Below are 24,014 nucleotides of genomic sequence, written 5' to 3'. Positions count from 1 at the left end.
GGCACAAAACAACACATCAGCAGACCCTGTCCTGCACCTCTGCCTGGGTGCTGAGAACAAGGGGAAGGCCACGGGTTTCTCTGGCAGTTGGAGACAATCTCACATCCTAACCATGCAAAGACCTTCCTTCTGCTCCCTTCAGCACACCATAATGCCCTCACCAAACACCCATGAATGTCACGTAACCGGAGGTATATTGTCATGGCAGTAGGGAGGTGAAAGCAGACTGGGAATCCCTTCAGACCTCACTGGAAAAGCTGGGACTCAGTCTTCCTTCAGCACAGTGCTGCTGGCACAGGCACACTGAGTGCCTGTGATGTGTGGGAGAACTGCAAAAACCAAAAAGTATCCAACTAAGAAAGCAGCCATTTAAATAAATAAACAAATGCAAAGCAACATGAGTGCCTTCAAAGAGGCCTAGGAAGGCTGATAGCTTTGAGACAACATCCAGCCTGTTTTCCTCTCCCAGCACAGGGCCAGCTGTGACGATGTCACGATGTCATTCATGACAATCTTTGTCTAACCTGCTCTTGCAGACCTCTCATGAATGTTCTACACACACTCAAGAAAATACCCTTAAATTATCTCATACACTCTTTTCTTAACCTTAATCTTTTCTAGTCTTGAAAATCACTGTTCAGGCTTACAGTTCACAGCACATGACTTCTCTTGTTATTTTGCCTGTATCCTACAAAAATATGGTTAGACTGCACTTCTGGCGTGCTTTTTGTTGTTGTTGTTGTTGTTTGTTTGTTTGTTTGTTTGTTTGTGCCTGAGCCAGTGCAAAGCCAAGGTCATTTCTTACTAGACTTCCCACCCTTCTGCTGAGGAGGAGCAATGCCTAGTATCACTTCTGTGAGAATCTGCCAGCTTACCCTGAACTTCTTAACTCCTCACACCTGACCCTTGTGTAACCTCTGCTCATATTCTAAGTTTATTGAAGCCCACAGTTTGTGAGCTTTTTTCCTCTTCTGTGGATCAGTTATTCTAACAGTCCATCTCACAGTCAGCTCTCCTCCAGGTTTCCTTTCACCTTTACATTTTCTCTTGGATCATTTGTTTTTATGTTCTAGCCCAGAAACCCCTCCATTTAAATGGCTTTTTCCTGTTTATGAACCTAAAGCCATGACCATATGTTCTAATAACTGACTAAGCATCAGCCTTTGCAGTCAGCAATCTGTGTGACTGTATGATGGTCCTTTCACTTTTGATAATTTCCAGGGTAATGGTTTTCAATAATTTCTGACTTTTATGAGAGGATCAGATTCCCCCTCATGTTCTGGAACTCAGAACAAGTGAATACACTCTTAATACATAAAGCACTACCTAATTCCTTTTTGCACTTTTTCTTGAAAAGCATTCCAGTGTCAAGGAACCAAAAGTTTGTTATGAGGGTGGGAAGAAATCCTTCTGCCTTATGACAGCTAATGAGACTGTAACCATTGTAGAATTAAGGCTTAAACCTCAATTTGTAACTGACAAGCTATGATAGGAGATGATTAATTCCTGACCATCTTGACAGGGTATTCTACAGCTCACATTCTATCCTTCCAAGGATAGATTCTATCCTTCCTGTCCCCTTAGTGTCATGGTTTTCATGTAGGGGGCCATATTGCTTGTCTTTAAATCAGCTACCTGCCCATCCTTCCTTCATCCCCAACTCACCACAGCACCTCCTCCTGTTACAGGAAGTACAGAATAATCTATTTACACATATGGAGACTTTCAAATGCTGGTTGGTCTTTGCTCTTGGCTGCAGCCAAATCAAAGGGAAGGAGTTCAGATGTCATTTCTCATCCAGCCAGCTGCCCTGGGAACAAAGACAGCTACAAGGGAACGGAAGATGATGCACGGAGGGGCTGATAAGCATGCAGCCAAGTATATAAAATGAGATAAATCTCAACCCCTGCTCAGACTGACGGGAGCTGCCAGCGTATATCTAAGTCAAAAATATATGTACATCACTTACGTGCACATACTCCTATTTCGTACCTAGGTCTGTCTCCACTGTAGTCACAGTACAAGCCCCTGTGGAAGTCACAGGTGTCAGCCTCAGTGCAGCTCTCTCCTCTCTGCTTGGCACACGTCTTGCAGCAGTCACAGCCATCCGTGACCAGGCTGACGCCGAGCGCGCACCGGGGTGGGGACCTGGGGCACTCGCAGGGCCACCTGCAGTACTGAGTCCGTGTGTAGGGCTCTGCCGTGGCTGGGACAGTGCTGCTCATGGTGAGGGAGGTCTGGGCAGTGGCCTGCAAACAGAGAAATGCAACTTGGAGAACGTTACAGAGAAATGGGGCCTGCGGACCCTGTGTTGCTTAGTCCTCAGTTAAAATCCCCTCAGGTCTAATGAGTAAAAAAAAAAGCTTCAACAAACCAGCCCGCAAGTCAATTTAAAGTTTGATAATCAGATAAAAACCCGATCAAGGTTAATCAAGGTAGAAAAGGGATTTTATGTAACGCAGTGATGAGATTCCAGGTCACTATTACTGAGTTCATGGAGTACTGGGATGCCATAGTTCATATCAAATCTACACGGAAGATGGAGGTATGTTGCATCTGAGCTCTCAAATCCCTAGAAAACAAACTCTGGATGACATTTAACAGCACCAGCCATGCTTGTGGTGCAAGAAGGGTGCAAATCAGGTAAGTGACAAAGCAAAGACTTCATTTTTCTAAGAGGATTACCACACAGAAAACATGTGCTGTACATGGGGGTCAAGCAGGGCACAGTATCTCAGGCACAGAAACTAAAGAAGTTATTCACATGGTGCCAACAGCAGAAGGAACATGGCACTGCTTGGGCACATGTGGACTAGAAGCCCTAATGATGCAAAAAATGAGTGTGTAACCCTAAAAACTTCAAACAAGGAAAGTCAGACTCTAGAAATTGTTAAGGCGATTCCATCCATTGCTGCCTCCCCTGTACTGTACTTTATATCCCCAGTGTTTTGTCCTCTTTGCGGTTTGAGATGTCTCAAACAAAAGGCTTTCCAAAAATTCTCCATGAAGAAAATGCCTCACCCAAGAGTTTGTGGGAAAATAATTAGGACCCTGCAGCTGGTGAGCTATCCATCATATCTCTGCAAAGACTCTCTACTGTGTTTTACAATTTCTTTGTTAGCAGGCTCAGATTTTATTAAAGTACATTTCTAAGTCTGCTACTGCTGCATCTGAAGGTGAATTTAAATATCTTGGTAACTGGTTATTCTACATTTAGAATACTAAATTGTGAACACATTGCTAATCACTGCCAAATAGACAATGTGTTTGCTCTGGGCGTAATTCCCAATTCCATTAAGGCCTCCTTTACAAACAGTTGGCCTTAAAGTTGGCTTAAAAACACCTTTAAACTCTTGTTTAAACTAAAACATACCAGTATAATTTACTCCCACTTTAAGGCTCCTTGATGCTGTCAGAGTTATTAAAAGAGGAGCATTCAGATCGATGAAAACCCCTGGCCTTTTAATCATAGGATTTTTCATTCCACTCACAATCATTTGAGTAGGTGCAATAATCTGCCACTTGAGAAGAGAGGCCTCCTCGAGTGCAATAAACCTATTTACTTTGTTGCTGATCATTTAAAAAAGTGCTTAATAATCAGATCCAGATATACAGACAAAAATCACACAGCTATTTGAAGAGCCCATTGCCACAGCCCAACCCTGTAAGTAAATCCTTTCACCATACCTTGTTTCTATTGTCAACATGAGCAAGCAAAGAGCTTCTCCCTGTGCAGATATGAAAGCGTTTGTGAGCCAGCACACGTAGCAAAGAGGAGTCCTCATACTCCTGTGGGTTTAGTTAATATATGAAGGGCTGAGGCTGAATTCTTGTAAAGCACAACACAACTGGGAGACATTTGGTGGCTTGCTATAGACAGAAGTTTAGAGTAAACTACTCCATGGCCCTTCCTCTAGGTTTGAGATGGTTCTTGGATGTGCTGGCTGAATTGTCCAGTGATTTGACTGAATCTGTTGGATGGACACAGTGTAGGCTACATGAGCATCTTCGATAATCATTGTGGACAGACATCAGAGTACTACCACTCCTGGGTTTTACAAACAGGGAAGGCATGGAGTGATGGAGTTAGCATCATGTCCTAGTCTCTATCACCACCTAAGAAAAACCCAGCCTTTGGAAACCATTCTCCACTGGAGTCTTTAAAAGTGTACAACTTGTACAGCTTTGCAGGCTCTCCTCTTCTCCCCTCCTAAGTCCCTCAGACCTTCACTATGGGAAAAGCCATACTGTAGATTCAGAAAATTATTGAGTTCCCCATTTCCATGGTCAGCTATCACTGGAATACCTAAGTGTCTTGGAAAAGTCATTCAGCCTTACTACTTCGATGTCCCAGAACATTTTAGAAAATAGACCCTTCCATTTCAATGAGTATGTTGGTTGAATCATCATGACTAATGCTTTCCACAACTGCTATCAACAGGAAATCAAACTGTAAGAGCTTTCTGTCTTAGGGTGACTTTATGATGCTTGCATCCCCAAACTCTCTCTTCTGTTGGTGTTGAATATTGAGTTCTGCAGCTTTAAGGCTGGTTCCAGGAGGGAAGGGGGATAGAAGAGGTGCAGAGTTTGTTATCAGAGACTGCACTTGCTCCTCCACATCCTTCACACAGACTGTGCTGTCTGCAGTGGACAGCAGGAGACAGCTCTCCTTTACTTTTGGTTAGTTTTCTGGCTAGCTGAGACAAAGAAGTTCCCTGGGCTGTGTTTCTGTGTGTTTTTTGGGTTTTTTTTCCCTTCTAGTTGGAATTGTTGGAACCTGCTCTGGACTGAAAACCCAGAAGAGCACCAGGAGCTCACAGCTGTGTCCCACCAGGCCTGGCCTGGGCTGTGACATTTCCCAGCTCTGGAGGGACTGAGAACAGCCTGAGTGAGCTGTGCTGCACCCCACAGAAGGGACTCTGCTGGATTTGTCATCTTTTTGGAGGGCTGACAGGTTTTGCTGTTTAGTATTGTTCATTTTGTGCTGGGGAGTATTTTGCCTGTTAAATAAACAGATTTTTTTGAACTTCTCTCTGAAGTATTATTTTCCCCAAACCAGCTGGGGGAAGGACTGCTTGAGTCTGCTTCCTAGAAGGTCCCATTCAGACGTTTCCTCCCAAATTTGCCCTAACCAAGGACACCTTCCCCATTGGCCATCCTTCACTAGAAAAAAAACACCAAACAAATAAACAAAAAAATCCACCCATATAATTTAAAGTTTCAGGAATTATATGTTTAGGGTCAATATTAGGAGGGCATAGGAGGGCATAGGATGACAATGATTTCGTAAGAAATCTGAAATAAGAGCAAAGAGAAAAGGAACACCAGAAGTCACAGAAGTGGGGATTTGACAAGCTTATTTTAAAATGTCAGAAAGATAAAAGAATATGCCTGTTAGGAAATTAATTTTCCCAAGTACTGGTAATTAACCTGTTTCATTTAATTATTCTTCAATCTTGGAGTCTGCAGATTTGTTGTCTTGGGTGTCAAGGAGAAAATATTCCACCAAAATTATTCATGAGTTCTAATTTTCCTGCTTTTGGAGATGCAAGCCTATTCTCATTAAAACAAGATGAAGCCTTTCTCACCCTGCTATGCTCCATAACTCTCTATTAAAGTCATTCCGGATTTATGCTTGGCAAGCTCCAAAATTACTTTCCATTTGCATGTGCAGAGCAGATTGCTAGCAACAATTCCCAGCTAATTTCTGTCTTCACATTCGAAAGAAGAGATGGAGAAAATAATAAAAAAAAAATTACTCACTGTCTGTCATAGCCACAAACTCAGTGTTTTTAATAGCCACGAGTTTTACTATCAAATTTCAAGATACAAAATGGATAGCAGTGTTTTAGCAGCTCATTCTTCCTGTTGGCAACAAATATTTTCTATCTGTATTTTCTATCTGTTGAAAAATACTGCAATTGTAAGGATGTTTTAGTTTTGAAAACTGAAAGAGCCAAGGTATGGTGTTGAAATCAGTGTATATAGCCCAAACTAAAAGCTGAGCAGATTTATTGCAGTACTTTTACATAATACATGAGAAGCCCCTACCTTTGCTTTAAAGCAGTAAAGTGACACCATGTAGTCCTTTATTTACAGATTTTACAAATGTTTAAAATTATATTCATGCATATTGATTTTACAGTTTCATTGCTGCAAGATCTTACTCTTAAAACCTTTTTCTTTCAAGTATTTTTCTCATCAGCTGGGTGAAGGTAGGGAGAAGCTATCCCTGTTCTTTCCTTTCAGTTTATTGACAGGAAATGTTCAGACAGGATGGTGACTTCTAAATTGGATTCCTCTGGCTGCCAAGAGAGCTGGAGGAGTGATTGCAGAGTAGCAGAAACCTGAGTCCTTTATCAGTTTCCACTGTTTTCTTCTTGGTGGTAATTTAGTCTCAAAGGAGAACTTTTGATTTCAGTCAGAGCTGCCCAAGCTGTGTTTTGCAGGATGCATGTTGTTGGGTGGACTACATTTAATTCCTCACAGTAGAACACATTAAAGAAATATTTTTAACCTACATTTCTGACACTGCCTTTCTGAGCAAATGCCAGATGTATTTGATGGAGGGATACAATGTGATCTGGATTATCCAGTTCTCTATCTCTGACATATTCACAAGTGAAAATGATTAGTGAGGAAATTTTATTAAAACATTCTCTGTACTACAAGGTCTGACAACGTCATCATGTGACTGTTTAGAAGTAGTTCCAGATTTGAAATTTGACTGCTCTAAACAAGAATCCTGAAGTTAAAAACACAATTTTATGCAGACACTTTGGGATACATCTCCTAGCAAAGGACTAAGTATTTGTACATAACACACATCTGCTTTCCCCTGGTTCCACCTACTGGCTGAACTACTGAGACAGCACAAGCAGAAATACCTTTAGAGTCAATTCTAGTCCAAAGAACCACCCTAAGTATTCCCATTATCCAAAAGTATTTTAAAGGCACCCCAGGAGACTCATGCACATTCCCAGAGTTTCTAACACTAACCTGATGTAACCAGGGAACACAGCATCTGGAGCTCAATAAATAAGTAAAAAATGAAAAGACAAAACAAAATATAAACAATCCATTAAATAAAGGCACGTACCCTTCCCTCCCTCAGTTGTATTTCTGGGCAAGCATAGAGATTACTTCGTTTCATCCCAGAACTGACAGAAGTTAAAAATTTACAATGCTTGTCAGAGAGATGGCAATGTAAAATAGGACCTGGCTTACATCCATGGGCTTAAATCAGGCCTTCAGGCTAGAAGTTTATTCTTTATTTTGCTCAGCTGAAACTTCTGTGCTGAATATTTCTGAATATTTGCATTATTATTATATCCAAAACAGATGGGTTAACAGAGAGCCAGTTCTTACAGGGAGATCAGCAGTAATCACAGTACCATCAGGATTTCCTCACTGTTAAACTCTTCCAACAAATCCCTAAGTCCCCATGAATGCTCATAAACTGTGACAAGCTAATGCTAGGGACAAGTAGCACCAGGACAGAGATATAAATCAGATTCTGCAGGACACGTAATTTAATGGTCAGAGGAAAATGTAATTCTGCAGGGCTCAGCTTCCCCATGCATGAGGTTCTAGATACATCATTAAAATTGATCCCAGACATGAAATCTCCTGGACATATTCTGAAATAACAGAGTCTGAACCCAGAAAATATAAGACAGTTTTAAAGATGTCAGGTGCCAGCTGGATTTATTCTTGCTGTGCATGGTAGGTTGAGCAGAAAGGAACGTTCTGCATGAAGCAAAACATTCAACAGCCTAAGAAAATAAAATACCCCCAGTGAGCCAAGCATTATATGTCTGTGGATCCATGAGTGATGAGCAATCAGCTTCCCATAACTTTATTTTGGGAAATGTATCTGTGGGAAGAATGCAGACAGATGTTTGGAATAGTCTTTTTTAACTCAGTTTAGACAATTACAGAGTAAAGATTACATACATTCATTTCTTTGCCAAAAAAATTGTTTATACTGGCAAACTCAGTGTGACCTCACATTTTCTTCATATTTTTCTGTGGAGTATTCAGAAGGAAAAAACTTCCCTGTTAGAAAGCAACTGAATGTTTTATAACTGTTGCCCCAGTAGAAGCACTTAGAATAGGGTGAACTAAAAATGTTTGGGCATCATTAACAAATTGACACTGTCACCACTGACTCCACAAATGGAGATATTAAACAGCACAATTTCTGTGCTCTAAGAGCATTTTAATGTCTTGTGCTGCAATGAGCTCATCTTGTGAAACAAGCTTGAACTAGAGTTTGAAAAGCAACAGGGAACATCTGGAGGAGCAATGAGAAAAGTCTCCAGAAGGTACAAGCAGACAGACTTCAGTTTTAGGAAAGGGGAAATGCATGTGGACCATCCAAGATCACAGAGTTTGAAAGCATCCTAAAACTGTACAGTACAAGATATGGCCGTATCAGCCAGAAGCTGGGTAGCAAAACCAGCATCAGTTCCAGCTGCCAGACAAGAGCAGACTGCTTTGGCAGAGCTTTTACTTTATAAGTGACTTTATTCTGCATTTGCTTATCTCCTTTTCAGTCAGGGCTTTGAAATCAAAAGGAAGATACTTTTCATCTTACCCTCTTGGGAACATTCTTCCACGCTGTGCATAAAAAATAAAGAAAAATTTAAAAGCTCCACTTATTTGTTTGTTTATTTGTGATGTTTTTTCCCCATGGCAAGAGCAGTACAAATTTCAACAAGTTCTTCAATATTATCCTGGGTTTTTTTAAAATAAAAATATAAATCAGCATTTTCAAGTATCCTTAATTTTCTGTTTCTGTTCCAACACAGAGAATTTTGTCTTAAGACAACTTTTCATTTTTAAATTTCAATGTTATTTAAATTCTCTAATTTGAAACCATTTGCTTGACCTGATTTCTGCTCTTCCCTGGAGCTGCTAATTAGTTGATGAAGTAATGCATCCCTATATCCCTTAAATAGCAATTTTCCTGCCATATCAAGTTTCCACAACTATTTCTGTCTAGCTCTGAATTTCTGAGTTGGTCACTTTGTTTTCCAAATATCAAAGTTTCTTCCTCCTTGAAATCCATATTAAATGCTCTCATTTTGCAATTATGTTTATAAGCTTATTTAGATCCAATAGGGAAAAGAATCTGGTCTTGGTGATATACCAATAGATCAATTAATTTCCTGGACAACAGTCTTGAGCCCTCACTTCAAATGTTGTATCTGGGAATTTGCAGTCTAGAGCATGACAACCAAGATTGTCAGAGTCTGAAAGGAGAAGACACCAAGGGAGCTGGGCTGCTCTCAGCCCACTCTTGCCAGTGGTAGCAGTGGGTAAAACAATGGGCACAAGTCACAAAATACAGCTGGGGAGGTTCTGAACACAACTACTTCTTCAAGTAGCAGAGCAATGCACCAGCAGGACAGGTCATCCAGGGAGCTCTGGGCTCTGCATCCTCACTCAGGCCTCCCGAGGGCACGCACAGCTCGCCTTCCTCGCCTGTGCCTGCACACCTTGCCAAATGCACACGTGGAAAATGCCTGCAATCCCAAACCACCTACAAGGCATCCTCACCAGTTCTGTTCTGCATTGTGCCACCTGAAGTCTGCTTCTGGCTCAGGGAATAAAAACTGATCTATTTGTTAAATGGTGCATATAATGCAGACAAAAGAATTCTATTCTTCAGGACCACCCCATCTCCTATCATAAACCCAGCCAAACAAAAGCTATTTGACAGATTATTATTATTTTATTTGATAACAGGAAACATACCATAAATCTGGTTTAGTAGCTGGAAGATTTGAAGATAACAGAAGGAAAAAGAAACTGCTGCTACCTTAATGGCCCCTTTGGTACACATGGCATACATGGCTTCATCCAAAAAACATAGCTGCCATTTAATATACTGTTGTATCATTATATCAAAGCCACCTCAAGACTCTCAATGAAAGATGAGCAGTTTTTGCACTGCTGTATCCCTGTGGTTAAGTAAAAAGCAGATGGAGCCTACTACTTGTCTGAATAAACAGCAGCATTTCCAGATATAGAGTCCCATCATGAAAGGATATTTTGTGCCAAGCGTAGCATATTTTGGTAACTGTGGCTCATAGTATGTTATCAGATCTGCTAGACAGAGAATACAGATGGAAGACATAGGTCAGCAACATCATTAGGGCCAACAGAAGATGCCAGACTTCTGCATACTTGAGGAGGACCTGAAACTAATCCAGAGTCTGACTGCAGAGAATTATGATCCAGCTTGAAGTGGTATGTGTTATCTCACCCTTTGCCAGGCAAAATCATGGCAAAAGTCTCTTGTAACATCTGAAGTGAGTTGGTTCTGGGTGTGCAAAAGGATCAGTAAAGCAGCATTTGTACATTCAAAGCAAAGGCATCCACAGCACAGTGGATGGTTGTCTGATCTGGGTATGGTCTGGCCACACTTTTGTGAGGGAAGCAGCTTCTCTTCACAGAATCATGGAATCCAAATGGTCATCCAGACTTTAACTAGGGCCTGTGACTCTTTCTAGAAAACCAAATCAGGAAAGCAGCAAAACACGGAGTGGGAGAGTGGTTTCATTGGATTTTATTTTACACCAAGCAGGGGAAAAGAATAATGTCAAGATTGCATTTCTAAGTACCAGCAATGGCAAACCTCATCCACATGATTGCTGTGGACAAGACTTGCACCTTGGTCTCCACCACAGCTCAGCTTAGCTTATGATACTTTCACATCTGTATTGTGAAAAATTCAGCTGATATTCCCCACCATGAGATCCACCGAGAAAAAACAAAACAAAACAAAAAAAACCAGATTAAATTCCAAAGATAAAATGGAATAGTATTTAAATTAAAGAAGTGAAACTCAACTTGAATATGCTTTCAGATAGCAACAGGGTTGACTGACGTTCTGAACAAGCACCAGGCATCTGGAAATCCCTGAAAGCAGGACCATGGCAGTGCTAAGACATCTGGGAAGTGAATGAGTGTTGTCATCACACTGAGGGTGCAGAGGAAAAGAGACTCACACACAACACAAACCACAAAACCTCCCTGTGAGTTAAAGTCATATGACATGGTTAAGGCAGGGTGAGGGACAAACCATGAACATGAGGTAACTGGAGTGCCCAGGTTGTCACAAAGAGGAAAAGGGGAACACAGCTATGCAAGTTCCAAGGGTTACATTTTCTGCCTTCACTGTTATATACGTCACAGAATCATGGAAGAGAAGGGGCTAATGTGGATGTCTCAAACCTCAGCAGTCAAATAGCTGTGGAGCCAACCAAGGGTGTTGGTAATAACACACTGTGGGAAAGAACAGGATGTGGCTGGAAAAGGGATCATAGGCAGGTAGAGACAGTACATTTGTGGGGTAAACGTCCTTGTTCTGTCTCCTGGAGATTAACACAACACAGTACAGCACAAGGCAGGAATGAGGCTGAGGAACAGGCACGGACAGTAGGGGGAAACAAGACCACCAAATACCCCCAAATCTCCCTGGCCCATTTCCAGAAAAGTCAAGAAGAACAGACTGTCTGTGCATGCTACAAAATTTCCACAGAATATGAGAAACTTATCTGCAGGGCAGGGAAGATTTATCAATACAACAGTACCCCCAGGAACTATCAGATGGATCACCAGGACTGGTGATGTCTCTCTTCCCTCCTATCTTCCATTTTCTCTCCCTCTCCTTCTTTAATCCAATCCATCTCTCTTTTCTCTATCATCCCTTCCCTTTACCCAAACCCTACCGCCATGTGCTTACACTAGGAGAAAAGAACTAACTTATACCAATTTCCATGCAAAGTGAGTAATTTACCAATAAAACTTTGTCAACTTGCACGGATCCTTTGACTTTTGTTCATTGTTTTCCAACATGAACACCTAAGAATCTTGGGTGCTCCTCTTTCTTTGAAGGGTGGGACACCATATAAGTCCCTTCTGCCTCTTTCAAAATCCCAGACAGTATTCCCATGACATTTCTCTATACAATAGTGGGAAATTATTCATTCAGACATACATCTAAACAATCTTCAGTTCAGGGATCTGAAAGAAAGTATAAAATAATACAGAACACAAACCAGATGCTGCTTTAAATCACATCCTTGAGGAACTGAAGTAGAGAATTCCCTGGAGACACATTATCTTCCAAATCTGTTTTCTTCCTAAAGCTGGTATCAAGCTTTTATCCTTATCACAGGGTACCAATGTCAAACAACTGCCTCTTAAAATCCCCCTGACAGATTTAATTATGTATTTTGTCACAGTGCTTTAGAATGTGCAGAAAACGTTCTCCAAAGGAAAGCTGATGTCCTTTGCATCAGTGACACCTGATGCCTGAAAAGAGGAGCAAGCAGCAGAATGCTAACACCAGCCTTCTGAGCACTTTTTCTTCTGACTTGAAAAGCAAAAATCTAAGAAACAACAACACATACACATGCAAAAATAGACTTAATACTTTAAAATAAAACCAGTAAATTCAGTATAAATGTAGCTGCAAGTGCTGCATGAGATCAAATGTACAGAAGGCCATGGTTGGAAGGGAGTCTGTGCCCATGCACAGCAGGTAGGCAGTGAGCCAGACACAGGGTGGTCTATAAGATAGAGAAATTATGAATTGCTGTAAGATCATTTTAGAAGTTAAACTGAGATCAGCACAAAAAAAACCCTGCCAATTTTATGGTGAGATCATTTAGCAGGAGCACAGTGATTAGCTAGAGGCCTGCTTTTCCTAAGCTTTGCTGAGCTTCTCTGCCTAAATCCCTGGAACAAGCCCAGCCTATCTGAAGAAATGTACTAGCTCAACATGTGGAGCAGATATTATGTGCCAAAACATGTACACAATGACCCTTCCCAATGATGATAGCAAAGACCATTAGGCCTAAAGCTATGAGGATGGAAAGGAACACTAAAGAAATCTGTAATTTGTTAACTTTTCTAGATGGTAGTTGAGACACTGAAGTAAATTGGAGCACAGGTTTTGTAAGCAGAAAGGAGGAGACTGTAAAATTCGAGCACTCAATATACTCCTCAACAGATCTACAAGGTCCAGGACAGCCCTGTGCTCAGTTTTTTATGATCTGTTACAAGTGACAAGCCTGCACAGGTAGTCTGTAGTCTACCAAAACAGACAATGTTGGAAAGAAGCATCCTCTTTCTTCGGAATCTAGGAAAACAGATCTAGTGATATTCTTACCCAGCTGCTCAGCTCAGTCTCAGCGGTGGTCAGGTGTGAAATTCTGTACAGTACCAGATTTAAGAGGTCTGCAAAAGGACATCAGAAGCCCACAGATAGAATGCCATCTAGAATGAAGCTTATCCTTTAAATCTGACACCAATCTGAGACAGATAAGCTCTTCATAACAGACTTTAACCAGTCTGGGGATCATGCTAGAAATTAACACCAGCACTGCACTTCCAAGAGAGCATCTAATAAGACATGTAAAAACATGAATTGTTTATATATATTATTAATTTTCTTAATGCTGTCACAAACTTCATATAAGCTACAAGCCCAACCACAAGCAAACCAACCCCCACTTTTTCTTCAAGAATGGAAAAGAAAACCTACTTTCAAGACAAGCCCATCAGGAGGGAAAATTTTGGGGTACACAGTCATTTGAGGGTCAATTTATCCCATTAAAGGTAGGAAATAAACATTTTTATTCTCTGTGAATGTAGAGGCGACTAATTTCTTACAGATCCAAGAGGATATCTGACCAGATTTCCCCAGAAAAGGCAAGAATCCACTACACGAGGTGGCCCCAGAGTCCCATCCAGCCTGGCCTTGAACACTTCCAGAGACAGTGCATCCAAAACTTCTCTGGACAGCAGTGTCAGTGCCTTACCACCCTCACATTAAAGGATTTCTTCCTAATATATAATGTCTTCTCTTCTGATTTAAAACTGTCCCCCTTGTTCTGTCACTATCTGCCCATGTAAAAAGTCTCTGCCACTCTTTTATAAGTAATGGAAGCCCACAATGACTCCACCCTGAAGCTTTCTCTTTTCCAGGCTGAACAACACAAAATTTTTCAGCTGGAAAGACAGAAATGGAAAGAGGAGGAGAAAGGGAGGAAATCAGTTTGGGTTGGAACCTGGAGATAACCATGCAGTAAGACATAGTTACAAATAAGACTACAAAAGAGAAGTTCATTTTCTAATGTAGACCACAGAGCCACATGGTTATTGTACATGGCCACATCTTATTCACTTCTCATAGTCACTGCAAAGGATAAATGACAGGCAGAACAGCATGACTAAAATATCAACACTTTAAAAGAATATTTATGCTAATGAAAGTCATATAACTTGCACAGACAAATTAATTTGACCTAGTCCACAAATAAAGCCCCCTGGCAATCAAATATATGAGCATCTTGGCTCCAAAAATGTGCTGGAGCAAGTCACCAGCTTTCTGCATGCTGTAAAAGATTTCAGGTTTGGTTATAAGCAGTAAACACACTTGTGAGACACTCAGTACATCACTGGTGTCTTTGGCACTGGTGAAATTATACATCAAAACCCATCCACCCACCCTTGCTCAGCTTCTCTGAGCAAGGAGCTGCATTGACAGCTCCTGGGTGCAAACCCTGGGCCCTTCTCCACTTACTGCAGAGGGAATCATTGCATTGACCTCACAGGAAACTTGACAACTATACATAAAGTGCCTAATTTTAATGGAGCCAAAGGTAGAGAACATAAACTCCACATTGGAAGAGTAGAGTTTGCTATTTGAACTCAGCTTTAACTTCTCTGTGTCTGCAGAACATGAGTGGTAACAATTCTTTTGCCACAAACAATAAACTGAAGACTGTGAGTTGCCCAGACCATGGAGGAGCATACAGCTGCCAGGGAGAAGGCAATGAATGGGGGTGATGGAGATCCTGAGGGTTCCCTATGAAAATATCAGTATGGATAGGGAGAGGTAGGAAACCCAGGGCTGCTACAAGGGCTATAATCCCAGGGCTTTGCTGGTGCTGCACCTGGGAAAAACAAATCTCTATCTACTCACCCACAGAAATATCCTTATTCAGCTTCTAACATATGAATTTTTCTGAACAGGACTTTCAGATGTGTCTGGAGGAGTTAAAATATGGTGGAACTCCACAGCTAAGCACCTTAAAGAAATCTACTTTAGAAAAAAAGGATTTTTTTATTTTGTTCACATAAGGAGAACAATGACCTTGCAGTCAGCATATTCCTCAGGCTGGATATGCCTGTAGCTCCAGCAGCAGAGAGGTTTCACTCAGGATGGCACAGTCAGACACAGGTGAAGATTTTGTTCTGTTATGAAGGACTGAAACACCCCTGGAATGTAATTAATCCCAAGCTGAAGTCTACTAGGCACTTTCTCATCTCATGCACTAAAAATTCTCTTTTCAGAATTCTGGCACATTGGTTTTTCTGTTGATGTTCTTGCCATGGAATTTAATTATTTCAATTACTGTGGATTAAACTTAGATTTCCCCTCCACAAAAATAACATGGCAAAATGGGGATTGTGAAGGACAGAAGTGTTTTCACCAACAACAAGAGGAAATCCTGTTCCTTTTGAATGAAGTGTTAAGCTGCAGCAGTATGTGTAATGTATAAGGATGTTCAAAAAGAAGGAGGAGATAAAAAAAACAGGATGCTCTGGACAGACAAGGTAGGAAATTTATTTTAAGGAGAGAAACTGGTGATACTGAAGTAACATAACTACAAGATCTGAAGGGTTAAACTGTATGTTTACAGAGCCATCCAGTAGGAAACACAGCTGTGTCAACAGGAAGAGGAATTTGGAGTCAGAGGTGCATTTTTACAGTTGTCCTTTTCTTTCAAACCTACCAAAGAAATTAACAGAGGCAATTTAACACAAAAAAGAAACACCTCAAGTGCGCAAACTCTGGATCAACAAAGGACAGAGAGGGGAGAGGGCAGGATCCAATGTGCTGGCACAGCACTTATCTGCAGTAGAATCCACTTTCCAGCCCACCATGAAGACATAAAGCCTATCAAGGCTCAAGGAAGTCTCACATAATGGGAATTTACTGATATGAGCACTGCCGATGGGCCCTTGGGTCGAGCTGAACCAGAAGCAGCCAGAGTGCTGTGGACCAGACCTCAGTGACTGTCCATCTCCCAAGCATACACCCCCACACTTTGCCTGGTCTCCAGGCCACTTTTCTTCTCTCTCCCCTACTCTCTGTGGCTGAATAGCCTTAAGAAGTTATAATTCCAATTTCCAATTTCTCAATTCCTTCGGCCAAGCTCCCAGCCCCAGAAGAGTACACAACTCTCATTGGTTTCAACACAAAACTCAGACACAAAGTAGAGAAAAATAAAGAGATGATAGAACATTGGTGGGGATGTGTCTCGGGTTCCTGACCCTACACAGAGCTCCCATTACCTTTCCAAGAAAACAGCTGAATTCAGCACTTTAACTGTATTACAAAAGGACTTTTCTTCCTGTTCCCCCTCTTCCCCCACCCCTCATTTCTGATACAGCTCATCAGAACACTGGCAGGAAGTGCATTTACATTTTTATCAGAAGGTGAGTAAAAAACTTGCAAATTTTGTTACACGTCTCTTGGAGTGTCCTTCCTCCTCAGTCTCCTTTATTAGAAAAAACAAACCACAAACACACAAACAAGCCAACCTGTTAGAAAGAGACTGATGCAAATTGAGAAGAAACAACACTTAATTTTTCCAAATACACTAATTTTGCAAGCCAAGAACTAATAATTTCAAGTCTGCTACAAACTGCATGGTGGCTGGGGGGAGTTTAAGACTGACCTTTAGGGACCAGAGTCTCATCCCCCATGTTCACAGAGCCCACAGCCATTAACCCCCCAGGTCAGGACAGAAAACAGATACTGCCTGCTTGGAAGTAGCCGTGGAGAGAGGATGCATGGGTTTCACATTCATTCTGCTACATTTTTACTTCATTTTCAGTCATTAAGAGGGATTCAGATCCATATCCTATTTGTTTGGGGGTTTTATTTCAGGTAATTACTCAGCTCAGGGTAAATGGTGATGTATCATTTCAAGCCATAGATTTTAATAGCATCAAATAATCCACATAGACAAAAAGAAACAAAAAAACAAGACAAAACAAACAAAGACCAACACAAAAAAAAACAACAACAACAAAAAAAAAAAAACAAAAATCCCACCAAACACTGCCTTACACTTTAATAACATCAAAGATCAAATAGAATGATCACAAAATATTATTAGATTTAAAAGATACCAAAAAGCACTGGAGGTTTCTCCTGGCAGAGGCTGAAAATGCAGGGCAACTGCCAGGAGGCAGCAGGTATGTTCATAACATTAAGATAATTCAGAATGTCTGCTATTCAAATATCTTCGAAAGATTTATTCAATGTTCATGAGAAGGGAATAAAAGAACAGTTTTGTTCCAAAACAGTGTTTCCTCATCACTGAACAGGGGTTCATGAGGAAGTTCCCATCAACAGATGTTCTGAGATCACCTCTGCATCTCAGGTTTAAGGGAAATATCTTTTTTATAGTTTGGCTACTTGATAGCATTCTTTAAAGTAAACCTTCAAAATTATCACCTTGATGATCTCTCAGATTTGTAGAGTTTCCTTACTTTGTCATGGGCAATTTCTCCACATCTGGTCTGTGTTGGTCTGGATTTCCACAGAGCTCACATTTAAAATTCAACAGATCTGGCACAGGAAAATTCCTTCTCTTGGCTGCTAGCTCATGGCTAGGAGAAGAATTCTTTCCCTTTCTGAAAATCAGCAGCACTTGGCTGAGAATATTTGGCATGCAAGTCTTGGGTAAGCTGGTTCAGCCCTCGTGTCAGCTCACAGGGCCATTGCACTGTGACTGCTCTGAATCAGGTCCTTGCTCTACCCTGGAACCCAGGTCAAGGTGAAGCCACCTGGACTGTGGGTGCCCACAGGTCACAAATTGGGGTTTATCTGCCTTGGCAGCCCCACACCGTGGCCCTGGTGGGTAAAGGGTCCCTGGTGCTGACAGGACAACACCATGGGGTTCTGCTGCCCAGGGCAGCAGCTGAGCAGAGCATCAGGGATGAGAAGCCAGCAGGGAGACACAGCCAAGGGGAGCTTGGAGAGAAGATCACCTGGATAAGTCTCCATGCGAGGCCTGGGAGATGGGCTGATCCAATTTTTCTTCGGAATATTTTTTTCTTTTTACTGAGAGCTGCTCTGGAGGAGCAGTCAGGACAGTGATGGCTATGAGCAGCATCTTGTCCCATGCACGATGGAGGAGAAGGAAGTGGGGGTGATGAGTCCCTGAACAGGAAGAACAGGCTGTGCCTGAAGATCTGGCCTGGAAACAGCAAAAAGAGCAAATATGTGCAGTGGGAATGAGGGGACTTGGAAGAAGTTAGAGCCAGTTTTTGAGCCAGCCTGGGCTTTGCAATACAGACTTTATTCCAGATATGCCTGAAGCTCAGATCCTCTTTCAATACATAACAGAAAGCCCCAAAAAGCAGCTGTACCTTCCCTACCACCCCTAACAAAAGCTGACACATTGCAAATGTGGAAGAAAGAAAATAGAGAGGCCTTGACTTTTACAAGACTTTTAGGGCAAAACCATAGCTTTTGGATTAAATACAGTGGAAACTTCAGGTAAGGAAAAGTGAACACTTCCTGGCACAAATTCACTAAGGAAAAAAATTAAGGAAAAAAAAAAAAGAAAAGGAGTGAAATTATAAATGCAGAAAAAGAATTAGTTGAGCTGGAGAAGTAATCCCATTAATCCTAAGGTCAGTGGAAACAGAACTGAAATTCAGAGCTTTGGTAAAAAGAGACACCAGAGAATTAACCTAAAAACCTGATGCAACAATTAAATATGAAGGCTGGTATACTTAAAGGTGTCAGTTCTCCAACTCGGAATGCACACATATCACATGCACAAACAAGAAGAGTGTGTCACATTTTGTTTCTAGGAGGGATTACTCATGGTGGAAAGAAGCAACTTTCATAAAGTCGATATTATTGAATGATCCTGTTTTTATCTGGGGCCCCACAGGTGAAGTGACATGTCTTCCAAAGGCAGACATGATATCTGAAGCAGAGCCAGAACTAGCAGTAAGATCTCTTGTTCCTACACTGTAACCATACCATGATCCCTCCTCCTACACACAGCTAATAAGCTGTCAGAGTTCTTACTGGATGCAAAAAATAAATTGTTCCCCTGAGCTGCCTCTCAGGTGCTGTCAGCTCAGCACAGCCAGTTTCTTAGTGTTTGGCTTTCAACCTTCACATGCACCTGATGCCTGCAAAAGGGCAGGACTCTTTCACCTCTCCAACACCTTCAAATCCCACACATCAGTGGTGATCAGCATTTTATAGCTTGATGGATCTGTGCAAAGTGATGAAATGGGCCTTCCACACGTGCCTCCTGCTTTAAGACAGCTCTAATTCTGCTGGGGTCCAGGGCTAAACCAAGCAGGTTACAAAATTCCTGTTTGTAATCCAGAGACCTGCTGACACTACGAATGGCATAACACAGAACAAAACAAAGCAAAACAAAATAGAACTTTGTTCAGGCCAGGGTATTGCTGCCACTTCCCCATCCCAAACAATGCCAGCCTGGAAAGTGCCAACATGTCAGCCCTTAAAGAGTTAACGCTGCTGCTTCCACCCATAGATGAGGACACCAGCTGCGAGGTTTGGAGAATAAAGATGAATTGCTAATGATGTGGTTACTAACATTTTGGTCTCCCACACCCCCGACACGCGAGGGCAGTGTTGGTGCACAGATGATGCTCCCCAGCAGCCCTGCAGAGCTCTGCTGCTCCCGAGCATCCCCCTGGGCCCAGGCTGCTCCACCGGCACCACTGGTGCCAGAAAAACCACATTTGAGAAGTGCATGGGGAGGAGGCGGGAGGTGTCGAGCCAGGATATTTATATCCTGTCAGCTCCCACTGCAGAGACAGCTTTTCTAAGGAAGTTTCCTTTGTATGTTAGAGGGTGAACAATGAAACCACAATCAACCCCTTTATAGTCATATAGTCACACGGGAATGAAACAAATTCAGTTATTTAATAATTGCTCTGCAAAATGTAACAGTTATCAAGGATGCAGATGGTTTAAAGGAATCTCAAGTCTGCTGCTGTAGTATCCATTTACTCCTCTAATCAAATACTCCAGCCTCCCAGATGACAATCTGGCAAACATTTTCATATAGCTGGAACAGGGAGAAACAGTAAAAAATATGGCACAAACATCTCAAGTGCAAGCAAACCCTGTATTATATATATGGAAAAACTGACACAAACCAAAAGGGGGGGGGAGGGGAAGTATATGCATATATGTACTTTATATATATATATATGTATATACACATGCACATGTAAACCACATGGAATTAAGCATATCATCTTGAAAAAGCAGAAACATCTTATTTGAGCCTGAAACTACGCATGTAATACATTGTTCCACCACAAACCCGGGAGCTCACCCACACCCAGGCAGCTTTGGTGGGCAAGGAATTCACCAGCCTTCCTAAGCAGGATTACACCACCTCTGTGGGGAACCCCAGTGCACTGAGCAAAACTTGCACAAGTTCCGATGCAAAATCTGGAAATATAAGTCAAGCAGCCTCCAGAATTCCAGTACCTATGACCCCTTTGTCAGGCTCATGGACTGCTGTGCCTCATAGAAATGTTTGAATAAGTGTAATTTTAAAATTACATTACATGTGCCCTTGGGACTCTACTAGAACAGTGAAAATTAATAGTGAACAGTCTCCATAAATGAACTGCAGTGTTAAATAGCAGGGATGTCATTTTATATTTAACTACTAGGGCCAAATGTGGGAATAAAACTCACAGAAAGGAGCCAAGTGAGTTTGTCCTCATTCTCTTACATCAATGTTTATCAGCCCACACACAGATGCTGTGGGTATGATCCAGTCCCATAAGTCCAAGATCCAGCAGGAAATATTGCCAGCAGTACTTATCAATAAATAACCTGATGAATGGCCAAACTAGTTAATGAAACCTGGATATTTTCCTAATTATTGTTTCCCACCCTTTCCCCCCCTCATTAAAATGTAACCAAAGAGTTTTATAGTGTAATCCACTTGCAGATTCTTAGCACTGGCTGCAGTTTTTGTGGTTTAGTGCTTCCCTGCTAAACAGCTAAAATGACCCAGCTGTTAGTCTAAACCCAGGGAACTGGTAGCCTGGGGGCAGCCAGGAACATGTGCCAGCCATTCAGAGGAGAAAATTCTCATTCTTCATTCTGTATGGATTTCAGTGCCTTTGCCTCCTTATCAGCCCAAATCCAGAGAGTTCCCTATATCACAGCTGATACGAGTGGGTGATCATAAATGTGAGCTACAGCCTGCTTGGTCACCACATACATTCAGGAATATACTGGGGGACTTGAAAAAAAAACATAAAGGAGGAATTGCTAGTCCAAAAAACCTCAGATACAGAGTGACCTCATGTACCCACAGCTATGAGAATACCAAGGACACATCAGGCACGGCAGTGATAATGACATAGGGATGTAGAGCACAGCCAGGCGATGCTATAAGATAGTCATGGAACTTTCTGTGAAGTTCCCAGTCTCTCTGCAGAGCCCTAGTATATTATTGTTCACCCAGTGCAAGAAGGCTGGTCCCTACATGGATAAAACAAGTTCACCTGAGTCATTGCTTTGAGCGATGAGTGTTGCCTCCAAAAGGCATCAGAATATGTTTCATTAAAGCCATGCTCCATTTTTTGCTCTATACTCTTCACAAGCCTAGGATATGTGTGTGGAGAAGAGGAAATTTCAGCAAGAGAAAGAAAACAACCTCCTACCCACCCTGCCATCACTTGTAACTCAGAAAACTTCTTTAAGAAAACAAAAATCCTGACTGTAGTGTGGAAAACTGGTAGAACATGAAAAGAAATAAAACTTTTAAGCCACTCAGAAATTAAAGTGTGAGTTGCATTTATAAATTCTAGAAAAGGGAAAGTGCAACAGTTCATGCAGCTATAAATTATTGCTACCATCTAACGAAAATTAAAAAAAAAATGTTTAATAATGATAGTCTGTGAGTCATTCAGAGCAATTTTGGTCAAAGCTGTGAAACCTGTGTGGGCTGCACTGTTCCTGGTGGCATATAGCTAATTTTCTATCAGGTATTGTATAGACTTACAAGGTTGGTTACCACTCCTGACTTTAGTGTGTTCTTTTCCTTATATACAGATACTGCAAGGGGTAATGGTTTTAAACTGAAGGAGGGTCAATTTGGATTAGATATAAGGAAGATTTTTGGAAGGATGGCTGTACACTGGCACTGGTTGCCCAGAAAGATGGTGGATGCTCCTTCCCTGAAAACACTGAAGGTCAGGTTGGAGATCTCTGAGAAACTTGTTTGAGTTGAAGATGCCCTACTCATTGTAACAGACCTGGACAGTATGACCTTTAAAATTCCTGTCCAACCCAAGCCATTGCATAATTACACGATATTTACATATTTCTGAATCAAATGTAAATACTAACTGAATCAAGTGACATAGTTGCATTCTAGAGATGTAATAATAAAACCATTCCATCATATCTACCTGGAAGCATTTCACTGGAGATTATTTCATTATGTTTAGAAGGGAAAAGGGCAAGTTTACTTTGAGTAGGAGGGGTTTGTTTCAGCTCGAAGGAAAAGGTATAAAAGCAGCCAAACACTACAGTATTGTGAGTTCTGTACATCTGAGTGTTAATGAAATGCTGGACCAAGAGATCTTGCTGTGCCTTCCCATCACCAAGTATGACTTTTTTTTTTCTAGGAAATCCTGTGAATTTGCAAGGCAATCTCATAGGATAAGATCCTTTTGCAGTGCTGGAATTGCTCTGTGACAGCAAAGACTTCACTGTGCAGGTGTCCAGCAACATCAGGATCCAGGTGACTCATAACCCTCCGTGGTTGAGCCCACAATTATTTCTGCAAATACCTCTCAGGTTTCCTTTTGGGCTCATTGCACGCCATCCTGGATTTCATGAAACTTGGCCTTCCAACGTGCTCATCTCTCATTTGCTTTATAGGTTAAGTGGAATGACAGACTCAGACTAATAAAACAGAAGAACAACGTGGGAGCTATTGAGAAAGAGAAGAGGAACTGAGATGACCACACAGTCCTGGAATGCATTACCAACCCAAGTATTAGAAATTCATTATTTGAGTTGTGCCACAAAGCTCAGCTTAAGTGTTATCTTCTTGCACAGCTGTTTCAGCCTAAAGCCTCTCCTTTCCTTCCCCAGTCACAAGCATATTTACTTGTGGGACAGAGACAGTGGTTGGTACCCACAGAGGTAAAAATGCCTTTTCTTCCTTTTATTTTCCCACACCTAACCCAGATGCAAAGATTACAAAGCCCAGCAGCAGTCTACAAGAAGATACAAGGGATTGAAAGGACTCCAGAACCTTCACCCAGGATGCCAGAACACACATAAAGTTTCAGTATGGATGCAATAAATAACAGCACCAGCAGAGGTACATCCCAAAGCTGGGAGACCACCAGGCTGTAGGGGAACACGTGATCCTCACCTATAGCTAGGGAACTCAGAGAATACCTGCACAGAATTCCTAAAGCAGCAGGCAGTCCTTCAACCCTGCAACACATCTGTAAAAATCAGATCTGTGATCTCCTGCCAACCTGCAGCAATGGGAAGCTGAAGACAACTCATCTCAGGATGCAGCAAACCCTGGGTGGCACAAAATATGGAAAGGGAATGATGAGGAAATTGGGTGCTGGAAGACCTGTCAAACTTGGTGGACATCAGAACACAGAAAGGAAATAAATGGGTAGAATTTCTTTGGGCCTATCAACTACCAGTCAATGTTTCTACTCAACTGAAAGGAAAAATTGTGCTTTTAACATGAGGACCATAAGAATGAGGACTGAACTACATCATTTGAAAGCAAAGGGGGAAGCAGGAGGAACAACTTAATCCAGGATACCTACCCAAACCTCCTACTGACAAATCTGAAAGACTGAGTAAAATCTCACCCTGCTTTCTGGCCCACACCATGAGACACTGTCAGGTT

At 41.7% G+C, this 24,014-nt stretch overlaps 1 protein-coding gene across 1 annotated transcript in view; it reads right to left on the bottom strand.

Annotated features, from left to right (window-relative positions):
• The window catches only part of CCN4 (cellular communication network factor 4), a 29,006-nt gene extending 5,260 nt beyond the window's left edge, over positions 1–23,746 (bottom strand). Inside the window, exons 1-2 of the mRNA XM_062514976.1 lie at positions 23,650–23,746; positions 1,970–2,269 (exon numbers count right to left, since the gene is read on the bottom strand). Coding sequence (XP_062370960.1) covers positions 1,970–2,269; positions 23,650–23,746 — 397 coding nt within the window. The remainder of the gene's footprint in view (positions 1–1,969; positions 2,270–23,649) is intronic.
• Between the last annotated feature and the right edge of the window lie 268 nt (positions 23,747–24,014).

This window comes from Cinclus cinclus, chromosome 1 (genome assembly GCF_963662255.1).
Source record: "Cinclus cinclus chromosome 1, bCinCin1.1, whole genome shotgun sequence".
Lineage (NCBI taxonomy): Eukaryota > Metazoa > Chordata > Aves > Passeriformes > Cinclidae > Cinclus > Cinclus cinclus.
Note: the sequence above shows the minus strand (reverse complement) of the source record. Positions and strands in the feature narration are given on the sequence as shown.